At 27.9% G+C, this 14141-nt stretch overlaps 3 protein-coding genes across 4 annotated transcripts in view; 1 reads left to right on the forward strand and 2 right to left on the reverse strand.

Annotated features, from left to right (window-relative positions):
- The window catches only part of LOC105451435 (pyruvate kinase), a gene marked incomplete at its 3' end in the record, with an annotated part of 11295 nt that extends 9999 nt beyond the window's left edge, over window positions 1-1296 (reverse strand). Inside the window, exon 1 of the mRNA XM_011691873.1 lies at window positions 1085-1296. The remainder of the gene's footprint in view (window positions 1-1084) is intronic.
- A 2003-nt stretch (window positions 1297-3299) lies between these two features.
- LOC105451436 (apoptogenic protein 1, mitochondrial) lies at window positions 3300-7474 on the forward strand. The gene is made up of 3 exons (XM_011691874.1): window positions 3300-3658; window positions 6887-7084; window positions 7166-7474. The coding sequence occupies exons 1-3, from the start codon at window positions 3584-3586 to the stop codon at window positions 7364-7366; spliced, it is 474 nt and encodes a 157-aa protein (XP_011690176.1). The 5' UTR covers window positions 3300-3583; the 3' UTR covers window positions 7367-7474.
- A 1300-nt stretch (window positions 7475-8774) lies between these two features.
- Window positions 8775-12994, reverse strand: LOC105451437 (protein claret segregational). Of its 2 annotated transcripts, none has more exons than XM_011691877.1 (5): window positions 12778-12994; window positions 11352-12325; window positions 10247-10544; window positions 9729-10003; window positions 8775-9557 (listed from the first exon to the last, which is right to left on the reverse strand). In XM_011691877.1, exons 2-5 carry the CDS (start codon window positions 12323-12325, stop codon window positions 9134-9136), a joined length of 1971 nt encoding a protein of 656 aa, XP_011690179.1. In that variant the 5' UTR covers window positions 12778-12994; the 3' UTR covers window positions 8775-9133. The 2 variants fall into 2 exon arrangements, with proteins under 2 accessions (XP_011690179.1, XP_011690178.1); XM_011691876.1 differs by having other exon boundaries at window positions 12694-12994.
- Window positions 12995-14141: the final 1147 nt, after the last annotated feature.

The following is a 14141-nucleotide window of genomic DNA, read 5'->3' on the forward strand; positions in this document are numbered from 1 at the left end:
CGAGTGCAACCTTAAAGGAAAACGCTTTAATTAATCGTCAAAAGAGTAATTTTGTTCTTCTTTTATACATTTAACCTATGCTACCTCTAAGATGAATATTGTATCTACATATAAAACTCAAGAAACATAGGTATATTAAGTTCCTGGTTACTCGATCACCATTATTATCTCAGATTGTAATATCAAAAGTGAGAAAACACCATCTATTGGGTGGTTCCATACATTCGTTCGGTTTTTAAAGGCTGAAATAAAACAAATTTTTTTCATACAAAGGATGAATTTTAATCAATGATATATTCTCCATTTTTGTTGATGACCTCTTCAACAATCAACAAAAACGGAGAATACATCATTGATTAAAATTCATCCTTTGTATGAAAAAACCTTGTTTCATTTCAGCCTTCAAAAACCGAACGAATATATGGATCCACCCAATATATCTGTATAGTCTATACCATACAAAACATATCATGAAAATTCTTACAAGATATATTAAAATGGAAATATTTTTCACTGAAACAATTTGCAATCGATAAAACAGACTTATAAAATATCCCAAAAATTTTCCTTTAGTTTCAGAAAAAGAGAGAAATTAAATCATATTTATTTCTTTACATTATTTTATGTAATAAACACATGTATTTATGTACATGTTTTTATGTACATGTAATTTAGCAAAATTCAGTTCCAGATATAACCTATATCTACACTGCAATTATATTTACTAACGGAATAAAATATTTATTAACCAAATTATAGGAGAATTTTTGTTATTTTACAAGTTTCATTCTATTAACTGTAAGTGTTATTGAAAAATACTTCCATTTTAATGTACTTTGCGAGAACTTTTATTATGCTTTTGACGTGACAATCTGAAAAGAAAATACCAGAAGCTAATATTACCTGACGCCTGTAACATCAAAAAACAATATGCAATAAAGTTTGATATAAAACATTGTCTATTAATTCCCCAAAAATTCGAAAATCTTGAAATCTTATAGTTCACTCGGAACGGTTTACAAAAACGCAGAATCATATGTGAGAAAATCGATATAAATATAAGGTTATTAGATGCGACGGTTACCTCTGTCTTCGTTTCCCTGATAGACGTACGGAAGCAGAAATGGAAATCGACGGATCGACTTGTGAACAGAAAATCGAGAAGCGCTGACAACTGACCACTAAACAAGCTATCCAGCAGTTCGTGATAAACTGATGTTTTAAGGACAAGAAAGGTCACCCACTCAGTCAGCACTCCCTAGCGATTCGGATGATTCTGATCATGCGTATTTACTGTCAAGTTCACTACCGGCAGTGCCGGCTGATTTTCACTACGCGACAATTTAATATCTCAAATATCTGCCAACAGACCGATTAATAAAATAAAAATTAAAAATAATAGGAAACATTATGGTCGAAATGAACAATCTGTAGACAGAATACTTGGAAAAAATAATGAAGTTTAATTCTAAAAATCTGAAATTTATATATTTAGATTCAACTCTATACATATGTATTAGGCAGCTAGGTTTGAGTAGTGCCTAGTTAAAAAAATAAAAGTTAAGTTAAAAAGTTGAAAAGTTAAATAATTTTAACTTATCTTAGTTATATTTTAGGCTCTTAACTTTTAACTTAATTTAGTTACATTTTATCGGTAACTATTAACTTTTGATCTAACTTTCTTGAAGTTACATTTTTATGTAAACCCAAAATAAAATATACATGTCCAAATTAATGTCTTCAAATTCAAATTTGAGAACACATCAAGGCAATTGTAATAATATAATAAATATAGTCTGGCCGCGGGAAAGAATCACTGTTCGCGGACCTTCTGTGCATTCAATCACGTTGGAAGAAATCCTTCGAAATCGGTCCTCTTACCGCGGCTCGATAGAAATAAGTATAACAAATATATACTTTATTTAGAAACTTTTTTTAGAAACCCTAAAATTATAAAATGAAAAAATTTAATTTTAACTTTTTAATTACTTTTTTTTTTAATTAATTTAACTTTCAACTCAATTAATTTTATTATGACTAACTTGTATCTTAACTAAGTTAAATTTTTAAACTGTTAACTTTAATTTAACTTAGTTAAAAAAAAATATTAACTTATCCAATCCTGATGGTATTGGGCCATCATACATAGCTGGGGCACAACACGTATCCCGTATCAATTTTTCACATTGCTGTAACTTTTTTATAAAATCTGAAGACCTGAATTAAGGATATGTTTAGTACGTATGTACTAGTAGCAAAAATTTGCTGGAATTTGATTTTGACGAATATATATTGCTCTTCTCATATAGTTTGAGTAATAATTAGGATTGTGCAGAATCTTATCATTTAATTTTCAGAATTATAGAGCGCAGAGATACACTTTAAAATTTCTGTTCCTTTTTTTCTGAGAATTTTCGAATTCTCTGAATTATAATGAGAAACTTTTAGCAGTGACGGTACCCCAAATCCAACCTAAAAATCTAAATTAAAATCTTTATAACTTTGGATTGCTTCAATAAATCGACTTCGGCTCTTGTCATAAGTCTCCAAACATATATATAATATATATAAGTAATAAAATCTGTAAAATTTTTGTTAAATTCTTAATATTTTAAAAATATAGGTGCTATAAACATCCTTAAGTTAGAAAAAAAACTTAAATTTAACTATATAAAGTACCCATAGATACGATAAGTCTGCAAAAGCAATTTTTTGCATTATTCTTAACGTGATATAAAAGTTTAACCAAAAATTACCTATGTTGACCTACATAATACTTTATAATATCGCAACGTATAATAATTAGTGACACAAGTCAAAATTTCTTCGAATTTCGTATTATATATATGCGGATTCTAAATTCATTAATCTTCTGCAATTAGAAAAAATGACAAAATTTGAAGCATTTTGAATTGTGGAATCACCTTTCTTGCGGTGCGGTACGCCGGTACATTTTGAATTTGCATGTATATATAATATTAAAAATAATGCTTTCAATTTTATATTTCATATATATTTATATCTACAGATTATACTATTATATAAACTGCTCATTCTGCTGATTTTGCATATATGTTAAAAAAAAACGCAGCATCCAACCGATAACGAAAATTGCAATATATGTATATACATATTACTTATACGTCATGCACATTTGTGATGTTTCGTTTCACGCATGAAACGCATGATGCATCATCTATCCCTATATTTAACGAATGTTAAACAAGGATAAATGATTCATCATGTGCATCCGTGAGTACCAAGTGATCTGGAGAGTATCACGTGAATATATCATATCATACATGTGATTGTATATACTGTACTTAAGTAGCGTTCCACTCATTTGCTCTTGAAATCATTTCATTCTTGTTGTTTATCAAATGTTAAACAAGGACAAATGATATAACTTATACGTAATATACTCACGTATGTATATATACTACATACGCATCAAGCGTTGCGAGCGTCAAAAGTGGAGCACACCATTCTGTGATAGAAATCTGTGGATCTAATATCTATGTTTAAAGAGGAAAAAGTGCCTCATTGTAGTCGATTCATTGTATTAATATGAAATCTTGAAAAGATGTTGAACGCTGTACCGCAATATTATAACTATCGTACAAGACATATCGTAAAACTATGTCGATTATTTGGCATGGTAAATATTTTAATAAGTGATAAATGTTTAGTTTATGGCATTATTCTTAGATTTTGATAAAATTATTTTGACGTAAAAATAAAGATATTTGATAAATAAAATGAGTCGCTTGTGACTTCAAAATTAGAAATTGTTGACATATTTAAGGTTAGGAAACTTGTCAAATTTGTTACATCGACATATAATTGGATACCGTCAAGGTGATGCTAAAAATGCTTTGAAGCATTTGATGGCCAATTTGTAAAATTTTTTTGTTCTGATTGGTCAATCAAATGCTTCAAAACATTTGTAGCATCAAATTAACCGTATGTGATCTATTATCATGTGAGTATGGCATGGATTGTGACAGAAAAAGTGCGCGAATTTTGAAAGGTACTTGTAATGCATCATCATTATCTGATTCCAATGTAAAACAAGATCTATAGGTATTAGATCTATGTATAAAATTAGATCGAAACCGCTTCTCTACTTATGTATAATATTAATTTAAATATGCAAATAATGTAATATTTGTACTAGGTAAAATTCAAATTAATGGAACTTATTTAAGTAACTCTTCCCAAGTAACAAGATGACGTCAACCCTTATAGAAAAGTATTACTGAAACTACCGGCCAGAATATTACTGGCAGTAATTTACAGTAATTTATTACTGAAACTACTGAAAGATATTTAGTAATAAATTACTGTAAATTACTGCCAGTAATATTTTGGCCGGTAGTTTCAGGAATACTTTTCTATAAGGGAAATGACGTTTCAATAACGTCTTATTGATGTTAGAGATATTATTAGGACGTCTTTTGACGTTATTAAGACGTCACCTTGCTTAGGTTGTTAATTGAGTATTGCAAAGCAACACTCAAAAAGAACCGGCGAAGAATAAGCAAAAAAGATGTTAAGGTAAAAAATTAAAAAATGTATTCTCTAATACAATTAAGAATGACTTAATTTTTTTTATATAGCAATTTCGTTAAAATTTCAGTTTAAAAAATTATGAGATTATAAACATGAGAATATTTTATCACTGTTCGTTTTTTTTTATTATAACGTCCCTTTTTATTTATATCGCTTATTTATTATTCATATTGTCAGTTCAAACTTATAAAAACTATAAAGTAGAATCGAAACAATTATTAATTTTCTAATTGTATTAATAAATTATCTAATTTTTTAATTTAACATCTTTTTTGCTTGTTCTTGGCCTCTTTTTAGTATTTTAAAATTTTGGAATTAAATTACAAGTGCCATTTCAAAGTTTGCTCTTTTTTCATCATAGTGCGGCGTGGCACGTGCTTATTATTCTTTGGTTCCTCTTGATGCTACAAATACATTTTTTGATTAGTTAATTAATAAAACGCTTTCTTTTAATTGCCCGATTGGAATGCTTCGAACATTTGTAGCGTCAAGTGGACCAGTATCATTGTATTCTTATCGCTGTATAATAGGTTCCCTAATCTTTACATATTAATTTTAGCATTAAATTTTTGTTTTTAGAATCGCGAGCAACTCTTTTTATTTATCAAATCTTTTATAATACATAAAAATGTAGAATGTACATTTATCAAATTTCAAGATTACCATAAACTAAACATTTATCAAAATATACTGACTAAGCGCGCACTGAACTGAATTAACAATATTTTTATTAATTTAATTGCACTTAAATAATAATTTGACAAGTAAAATGAAATTATCTGAATTCTAACATTAACTTTGACAAAGCATACCTATAGAAATTTTTCACTTAACTAAGGCAACGAATCAATTATCAGAATTTAATTAAGAGATTACACTGATTATAGACTTAAGACGTACACTATTTTTATTTGTAATTATTCATCTTATTTTAAAACAAAAATATTTTGTTAAGTGAACACAAACACATACTCACATAGAATATTTTCTTTAATTAAACAATTTTTCTGTTATAAACATTATAGAAATCTTTATATGTATACATTTGTAGTAAAATTATTTTAAGGCTTCTCTTCACACAACTATTTTAGATTGTGACGTCAAAAGCGAAAAAATTAGAATAAAAATTCAACAAATATTAAAAAGAAAATATGTTTCAACAAACACTTAAACTGAAATAATATATGGATAAAACCAATAACAGATTCATAAAATATGTCGAACATTCTTTTGTTTTGTTAATAAATAATAATTATGCAGGGTTAAATAACACCCACTTTATTAATTATTAGCGTAAAATTATTTCTTGTAAAAGAACTGACAATGAGTCGAAAAAGCTTAAACCATTTTTGTTTACTAATATTCAATGAAGCGATCACTACAGTATAATTACTATTCCATGGAGTATTGTAGAAAAAAAAGATTCTGAATTTTTTAACATAATTTTTTACAACAGTATGATTAATAAACGCTATTTAAGATACATCCTGCATATCTGAAAATGAATTGTGCATAACCAAAAACGAAATAAGCTACATTCACAACTATAAAATTATATGTATATAGAATATAGTATAATATAATATATAGAAATGATTTAATTTATCACTGAACCAAAGATAGTTTTATTAAAAGATATTCTCCTAAATGTTTTAAAATTATGTTGTAGGAAACTATTCTATTTGAATATATATATATATATTGCAAAAATTTTTATTTATTTTCTCGTTTCTAATATCATAATTTAAGTAGGCAGGAATTTTAAACAAACTTAAGATATGTTGGAAATGTCAATACGATGTTGATGTGTAATTTTATTTTTACAATACTTAGCTATACGCAAAGTGCACGCCGCACTTCAGATGCTTGTTAGCATCATAAATATTAAATTACTTGTCAATTTAATTCGTTACAGTGGATTCTGGCTTCATATAAGAGTGTTTTAAAACGGACAAAAAGTGCGGCACGCAGTTTGCATAAAGCTGGATTGTAACAATAAAATTATTATACATACCAATATCCGTATCGGCTTGCATTGGCATTACTACGTTATTTCTGATTTATTCCTGGGCACATAATTCCTTTTAATTTAAATTTATTTAAACATTTGTTAATTACAAGCCATAAATGCTTATAAACTGACAAGATCTTATAACTAATTTGCAGATCTAAAAATAAGGTATTTTTAATAGGTTGTTATTCTGTTTTTATAATGATTTAATTATTATTTTTATCTACTTACAAATATGTACAGAAAATGCGTCTTATTCAATGAGGTTTATATCTTACGTTTTTATCTTCATTATTTTTCTAGGAAACAACTAAACTGAAAAACAATCAAAAACTTCATGATGTAATTGGTCCTCCTGATCCAGTTTCAAATCTAAGACCTGTTGTATTTGCCAGCCGCTCAAAAGAAACATACTTAGAAAAGAGTTATAGAGAGCTTAGAGAAGAGACACAACAATGGAATCAGATATTTTGGTCCAAGCATAATACTAATTTTATTGAGGTAATTTTATTAAGTGTGATTCTTTCTTGTGATATATGTATAAAATATATACCTTAGTAAAAAGATTTTATGTGATTTCAGGAACGTAAACAATTTCAACAAACGTTAAAGGCACAAGGAAAGGAAACATTAACTGCAGATGACATGTCAATATTTTATAAACAATTTTTAGATAAAAATTGGAAATCTCATTTCAATTATAACATTGCATGGTATAAAAGAAATATAAAAATTTTATTTTTTGGAATAGCAGCAAAAATATCTAAGCTTAAATTTAAATAAATTTGTACAATTAAATTGACATTTATATAAGTAAACATTTCTAACTAAATATATTGTATTATATATTGTACAAATACTGAAATTAAAATATTATATTTATCAAAAAAATGCTACAATTTTCTTTCTCTTTTTTTGTCTATGATTATTTTTTAAAAGATTTCTTTGTATAAAATGACAATATTCAATATAAAATTGTCATTAATTTATTTTTTAATGATCAAAACATTACTAGAATACAAAATTGTACACAAAGTTTGAACTATGTAATAGCAGTAAGATAATGTTTCCTGTCATAAAACTATAACTGTACATACAATCGAGCTTAAAGATTGATTCATAGAAATTTTTGAGGTTTTGTAAATTTCAAACAAAATATCTTGATATTGCCTCGATATTATTCATCTCATGTCCTTAATAATCTACATATACATTTGAAAGTTAAATATTACTAACAATATGAGGCAAGCTCGTCAATGTAAAAACAATCAAATTATAAAATAGGCCAAACTAAGGAGCATTAATAAGATAACGCTTAAATATAAAATATAAAATTTATTCAAAGCGAATAGGCGCGGTACATGTTTCGGCTTTACTTAGCCTTCTTCAGCCGCAGAAAATCAAATAAATAGCGAAAAATACACGAGTCACATAATCGATATCTCAGGATGGAAATTCCGTTGGAAGTATTGTACACGACAGCGACTAGTATAAATTTATTCTCCTTTGTCCATATATGAGAAACTTGTGGATTTTTTACATTTGACTTAGTAAGTTTTTAACATTTCTTTATATACATTAGTTATTTTAGATTTTAATTACGCTCATTAAATCCATAGTTAACGATATTAACTTGGTTATTTGACAAATTTTCACAATATTTTCAACTCTGTTAATTTGATTAAATGTAGAATTTCCACTCTGTTAAGACGTTATAATGTGAACAAAGAGAATAAAAGCTCCAGAATAAAAGAAAAATTTCGACGACCACTGTGATTATATTGACTCTTAAATTGCTATTTCTTAACACTGGTTACTTCATGTATATTTTATATTTGACTCTCGTTTTTCTACACTAATTTATTGTCATATACCGATTATGTCACTCATATATTTTTCACTATTTATTTGATTTTCTGCGGCTGAAGAAGGCTAAGCCGAAACATGTACGCGCCTATTCGCTTTGAACAAATTTTATATTTTATATTTAAGCGTCATCTTATTAGTGCTCGTTAGTTTGGCCTATTTTATAATTTAATTAAATATTATTAAAAATTAAAATATTATTATTAAAACTATTATAAATATTTTCAAAACCCAAGTTTTTATTTAATTTTATTTATTTTAACATAATATGCAAAAGTATCTGTTTAAATGTTCAAATATAGGTCTAATAATGATACAAATTCAAAATTTTTTCAATTGTTTATATATACAATTTATGTTATTAGTACATCATAATTTGATAAACCATAAACTATATTTTACTTCTAAAAGTTTTCTTGTAGAATAAAAAATCTAATTACATTCTGATAAAGCGGTTATATGTTTAACGTTTATATAAACTTTTTCTTCAGAGATATGTATTATTTATTTTAATGGTGTCCTTAATAATTAATATTATGTCATTATTAACGTCACAAAATGTGAACATTTTATTGTGGTTTAATCACGAAAATATATTTTCTTTATTTTTAATTACATATAATAAAAAAATATTAATCATAAAAATAAAACGTGACACTTTAATCAGACTTAACATGTCCAAATTTAGTTAATTGTATTTTGTAAAATCATTCGACTTCGTTTAATATTTCCAGTCTTACAATTATTGACATTACTAGCAAATCTTAGCGAGTTTAATGTCTCGTTATAGCATTCGTCTAATGGAGATATGTTTAACAACATTAAAGTTTTAGAATTCCCTCCCAAAGAAGGCATAAGTAAATGCGTTAATTTAGAATTTCTATAAGGAATATGTTCCTGTTTCTTTAAAAGTGCTAAAATAACATTACCAAGATTTGCCAGAGATTTATTGATATTTTTGGTTTCTGCAGTCCTAACAGCTTCTTCAGTCTTCAAACGTTCGGACCCCGCTAAGTCAACTAAATTCAGATTTCCCACTGATACCTCTTGTTTTGTAGTGTGTGTACCAATTAATCGTATTCTTGCCACTGAATGTGATCTTGAGGATCTAGAAAGCAAATTATTAAATACTTTAAATTATATTCTAATAAAATTTAATTATATATACGTTTTTGATAGAATAAATGTTATTTAAATTAAAAGGAAAAATAAATTTAAAAAATTTTTTTGTAACTATTCAGTGCAATTTGAATTAGATATAACATGAAATAAAACGTACCTTTCATTTGATTGAGTAGCCGCCACAGCTCGATTACGTTGTGCAATTCGAAGACATTCATGCAATTCTTCTGGACTATGTATCTCTTCTATCCGAAGATTACTAACGTACAAATCTTGACCTTTACTATCAACCATTCGTATTTCATGCGTTTTTGGTTGAGAATCAAGAAGATCTACGATATGTTCATTATAAATCTCCAGAAAACTAGCCTCTATTCGATACTCCCAACCGAGAAGTTGAAACTGTTTCATTTCTTTAAATATATGACGTACCTGGAATTTCATATAAATTTTATTATTTTAAAAATATTAAACACACACACAAAATTAATTATTTATATATTTTTGTAAAAAAAAAAAAATAATCTACTTAAAACAAATGCAATTTGTATATGATAAATAATTTTTATAAACTAAAATTTAATTATCAATTTATCAAATATCATTTTATATGCATTATATTGTAGATATATAGAATGTATAAAATATGGAGAAATAATATACAGAAGAACATACTGTTCTAGGTATCATGCCTTCAGTTTGTAATCCACATTCTCCTTCCATTGTGTACGTCTTACCAGAACCAGTCTGGCCGTAAGCAAATACGCAAACGTTGTAGCCTTCAAGTGCTGATTGTACTAAAAGAGACAATTCTTCAAACACATCTGCTTGAGATGCATTTGAAGTAAATACTTTGTCAAACGAAAATTCTTGTTTTATTCCTCGTAACTTTCCGCTGCAGCTGACTGCGTCTGATCCATCAAATTTGCCGACTTCAATAGTGCAATCGTCTATGAAGTTAACATTACACATCCTGTAACAAGTAATAATTTGATTCAGATACACACACTATTATACATCTCTTCCACTATTTCCTTAAATAAAACAAATTTTTATTTAATTATTGAATGAAATTCATCAAAATATGAAATAGTTATCGAAGTACTTAGAAGAATAGAAGCAAGTTTAAAACAGAGACACTATATTAATTTTCAATTTTTAATTTTCTTAAAAACAAAACTTCAAATTAAAACAAATTTTAAAATTTTAAATTTTAAAAACAAATATAAAAACAATTTTTATTATATATTTTTAAATATATTTTTGCAATCACTTTTCAACTATATTTACAATGAATCATCTTATGCATACAAATATTTGTAGAATATAAGCAAGAAACGTATTTAAACTTTAAATCACATTTTTTCATCATTTTCTTAAAAACAAAACTTCATATAAAAACCATTTTTATTATACATTTTTTATATATTTTTGCAATCACTTTTCAACTGTATTTATAATGTATCATCCTATACATATAAATATTTGTAGAATATAAGCAAAAAAGTATTTAAACTTTAAATCATGTTTTTTTCATCATTAAATATTAAAAAATTTTTTTCATATCAATTTATATTATTTAAAAAACAAACAAAAACCTATTAGGTAAATTAGATAAAAAAAAGTTTGAAACAAGTTATGTTATAAAGTTATGATACAAAGCAAAACACATAAAAACCAGTATTCACTCTGTAGAAATTGTAAAATATACAGTTGAAAAAACAATTCTCAATAGTATTTCAATTCTTTCTTATAACTAAAACAGAACATGTTTACTTACGTTTTCATTTGATCAATTTCCTTTGGCGTTCTTGGGCGAACTCTACAGAATACTCTGATATTGCCTTTTAATTCTTGTATGGTATTATGCAACATTCTACGTTCCTTATCCATTTTATGAGTCAATGCTTGTAATTCTTCTTTGGCAATACTCAAACCTGTATTCATCTCGTTTTTCAATTCTAAATCTGTTTTTAAAACTGTTAATTGTTCAGTTTGTTCTGAAATCAATATTTCTTGAGTCTTACATTTTTCTTGAAATTCGTTCATAGCAAGAGAAATACTTGTGCATGATTCTTCTGATTCTTTCAATCGTTTTATTAAATCTTCCTCATTCTTTCGAATTGTAAGCATTTCTGCTTTTAAAGCCTGAAGTTCGCTAGTCAAAGTGTTATTCAAAACTTCAAATTTTTCTACTTTAGTTTTATATTCAGTTTCGTTAGCTTGTAAAGTATTTACCAATTCTTGGAGCGCATTGTATTTCGACGCTATATCTTTATTCTTCTGTTGTACAATTGACAGTTTATCACTTGTCTGTGCCAAACGACCTCGTAAATCCCACTTTTTAATTTTACCTGCCTTATCTACGTCATTTTGAACAACTTTATTTACCTTGTTCACTGTATTATTAGTCATTGCATTATTTGACTTCACTAGTGCTTTAGGAGCAGGTTTAACAAGAGGTTTCTTTGCTTCTCCATGTGTTACATTAGTAGCTGTTCGTTTTACTGCTCTCACATTGTTTGGTCGTATGATTGTAGACAATGTCTTTGCTCGAACTAAGCCTTGTTTAACAGGTAGAACATTTTCATTCATAGATTTCATATTGGCTGAACCTGACGTTGACGTTGACGTTGATACTACTGTCGATGTCAATATATTATTTTTAGTTATTTTATTATTCTTAGCAGTTATATCCGTTGTACTAATTGCTCTGTTTATCACTATTTTTGGTTTTGGTAGACGAGATTCCATCTGCCAAACGCAATAGATAGAAATGATTTATAATTATTAAATAAATTTAAAAGAAAATCAAATGTAGATTCAATACATACAATATAAGAAAAGAAATATATTAATAAGTAAAACCATGCACATATCATACTGAAAGAAACTTTCTAAAGCAATAACTGTTAAATAATATACGTGCAATTTAAAGATATCATGCGTTCGAAAACTTAATATACTTCAAATGCATACTGCAAATGAGATACATTAAAAATTAAAAGAAATTTATATAGCTTGTTTATGTTCATAATGAAATATTATGTGTAAAATCTTGCTTAAAACAGAAAATATATGAAAGTACGATTATTAATAACGTTAAACAAAACAAAACAAACCTTGTCACTCACAATAACACAATCAGCCCTTCAATTGCAGTAACACTAATATCTTCTACGTGTTATTATTTACTATACAATTACCTAATGTTCACATGTCATTGATAATGCCTTTTCACTCTACAATTAGAACTTTTTTTTGTATGGAAGATAGAACTCATATAATCACGAATTGAACACAACTGGCACCTATAAAGTAGAGAAAACGGCTTCGTTCGTTGTACAGAAGTCAGAAATGGACAGTGGCAGTTAGCAATAGCTCCATTTGAAATTGAATCCATGTGGGGTACTTATACATATACACACATATATCGACCAATGAAAAATACGAATACTGTTTGTGCATCACTTCAACGAATACGATAGTTGATACGATGAAGAAGCCAATTGCGGCTGCGTTCGAAGAGCTAGCTATCAATATTAAGGAGCATTTACATTAACAGCGGAAAAGCAGATTACGGATCAAAATTGCTACTGCTTTTCTACCATTCTATTAATTCACACAGCATATTAATGAAAATAAATAATTAATAAAATAGCTTATTGATGAAAATAAATACCGATATATAAAGTCAGCTGTCGAACTAAAGGGAAATTCTCCCGTTGCATTAGGCCTGGAGCACATGAAATGCATAATACGATATGAGCATAGCATAAAGCCCATGGTGGAAGTATAACCAGAGAGGATCATGAGTGTCGGTCCACAATAAGGACTTAAAGCCTTACACCGTAAGATATCGACCAATTACAATCGATTATTCTTCTCATATTCGACTACGATTGGTCTATTTCTTACTGCTTAAGGTTTAAAATCCTTATTGTGGACCGACACTGATGCAAGTATAAAGGCCTTCACACATAAAAAAAGTAAGGCCGTAAGACGTAAGCGTAAGAAAATCAACCAATCCCAATTGAGTATTAGGTTGTCCGTAACCCCTCCACTCAATTGGGATTGGTCGATTTTCTTATGCTTACGTCTTACGGCTTTACGGGATTTTATGTGTAAAGGTCCATCTACAATGGGAGCAGTAAGTCGTAAGCCGTAAGAAATTTACCAATCACAGTCGATTATTCTTCTCATATTCGACTGTGATTGGTGAATTTCTTACGACTTACGATTTACTACTCTTATTGTAGATGGACCTTAGGCCCGTTCTACAATACGTCGTATGTCGGGTCATAAGCCGTAAGCCGTAATATTTAACCAATTACAATCGAATATTCTTCTTACATTCAACTGTGATTGGTCAATTCTTACGACTTACGGTTTACGATCCGACATACGACGTATTGTAGAACAGGCCTTAAAGGACTTAACATGGTATGTGCAGTTTGCAAGCGTCTCTTTCTAAAAATGTTGCGCTCTCTGTCGTTTTGGGACTTGAGGGGGTCAGGTTAACCAACTGCGAAAAGCGAAACATTTGGCGTCGAGCTGTTGGTATGAAATC

This window comes from Wasmannia auropunctata, unplaced genomic scaffold (assembly GCF_000956235.1).
Source record: "Wasmannia auropunctata unplaced genomic scaffold, wasmannia.A_1.0 LD336051.1, whole genome shotgun sequence".
Lineage (NCBI taxonomy): Eukaryota > Metazoa > Arthropoda > Insecta > Hymenoptera > Formicidae > Wasmannia > Wasmannia auropunctata.

Excerpts from the sequence above, each read along its gene's own strand:
- LOC105451436 (XM_011691874.1), top strand. The coding sequence starts at position 3,584 with ATGTTGAACGCTGTACCGCAATATTATAACTATCGTACAAGACATATC. Across the intron at positions 3,659-6,886 it reads TATGTCGATTATTTGGCATG|GAAACAACTAAACTGAAAAA; the intron begins GTAAATATTTTA and ends TTATTTTTCTAG. Across the intron at positions 7,085-7,165 it reads ATAATACTAATTTTATTGAG|GAACGTAAACAATTTCAACA; the intron begins GTAATTTTATTA and ends ATGTGATTTCAG.
- LOC105451437 (XM_011691877.1), bottom strand. The coding sequence starts at position 12,325 with ATGGAATCTCGTCTACCAAAACCAAAAATAGTGATAAACAGAGCAATT. Across the intron at positions 10,004-10,246 it reads AAGGCATGATACCTAGAACA|GTACGTCATATATTTAAAGA; the intron begins GTATGTTCTTCT and ends ATGAAATTCCAG. Across the intron at positions 9,558-9,728 it reads GCTACTCAATCAAATGAAAG|ATCCTCAAGATCACATTCAG; the intron begins GTACGTTTTATT and ends TTTGCTTTCTAG.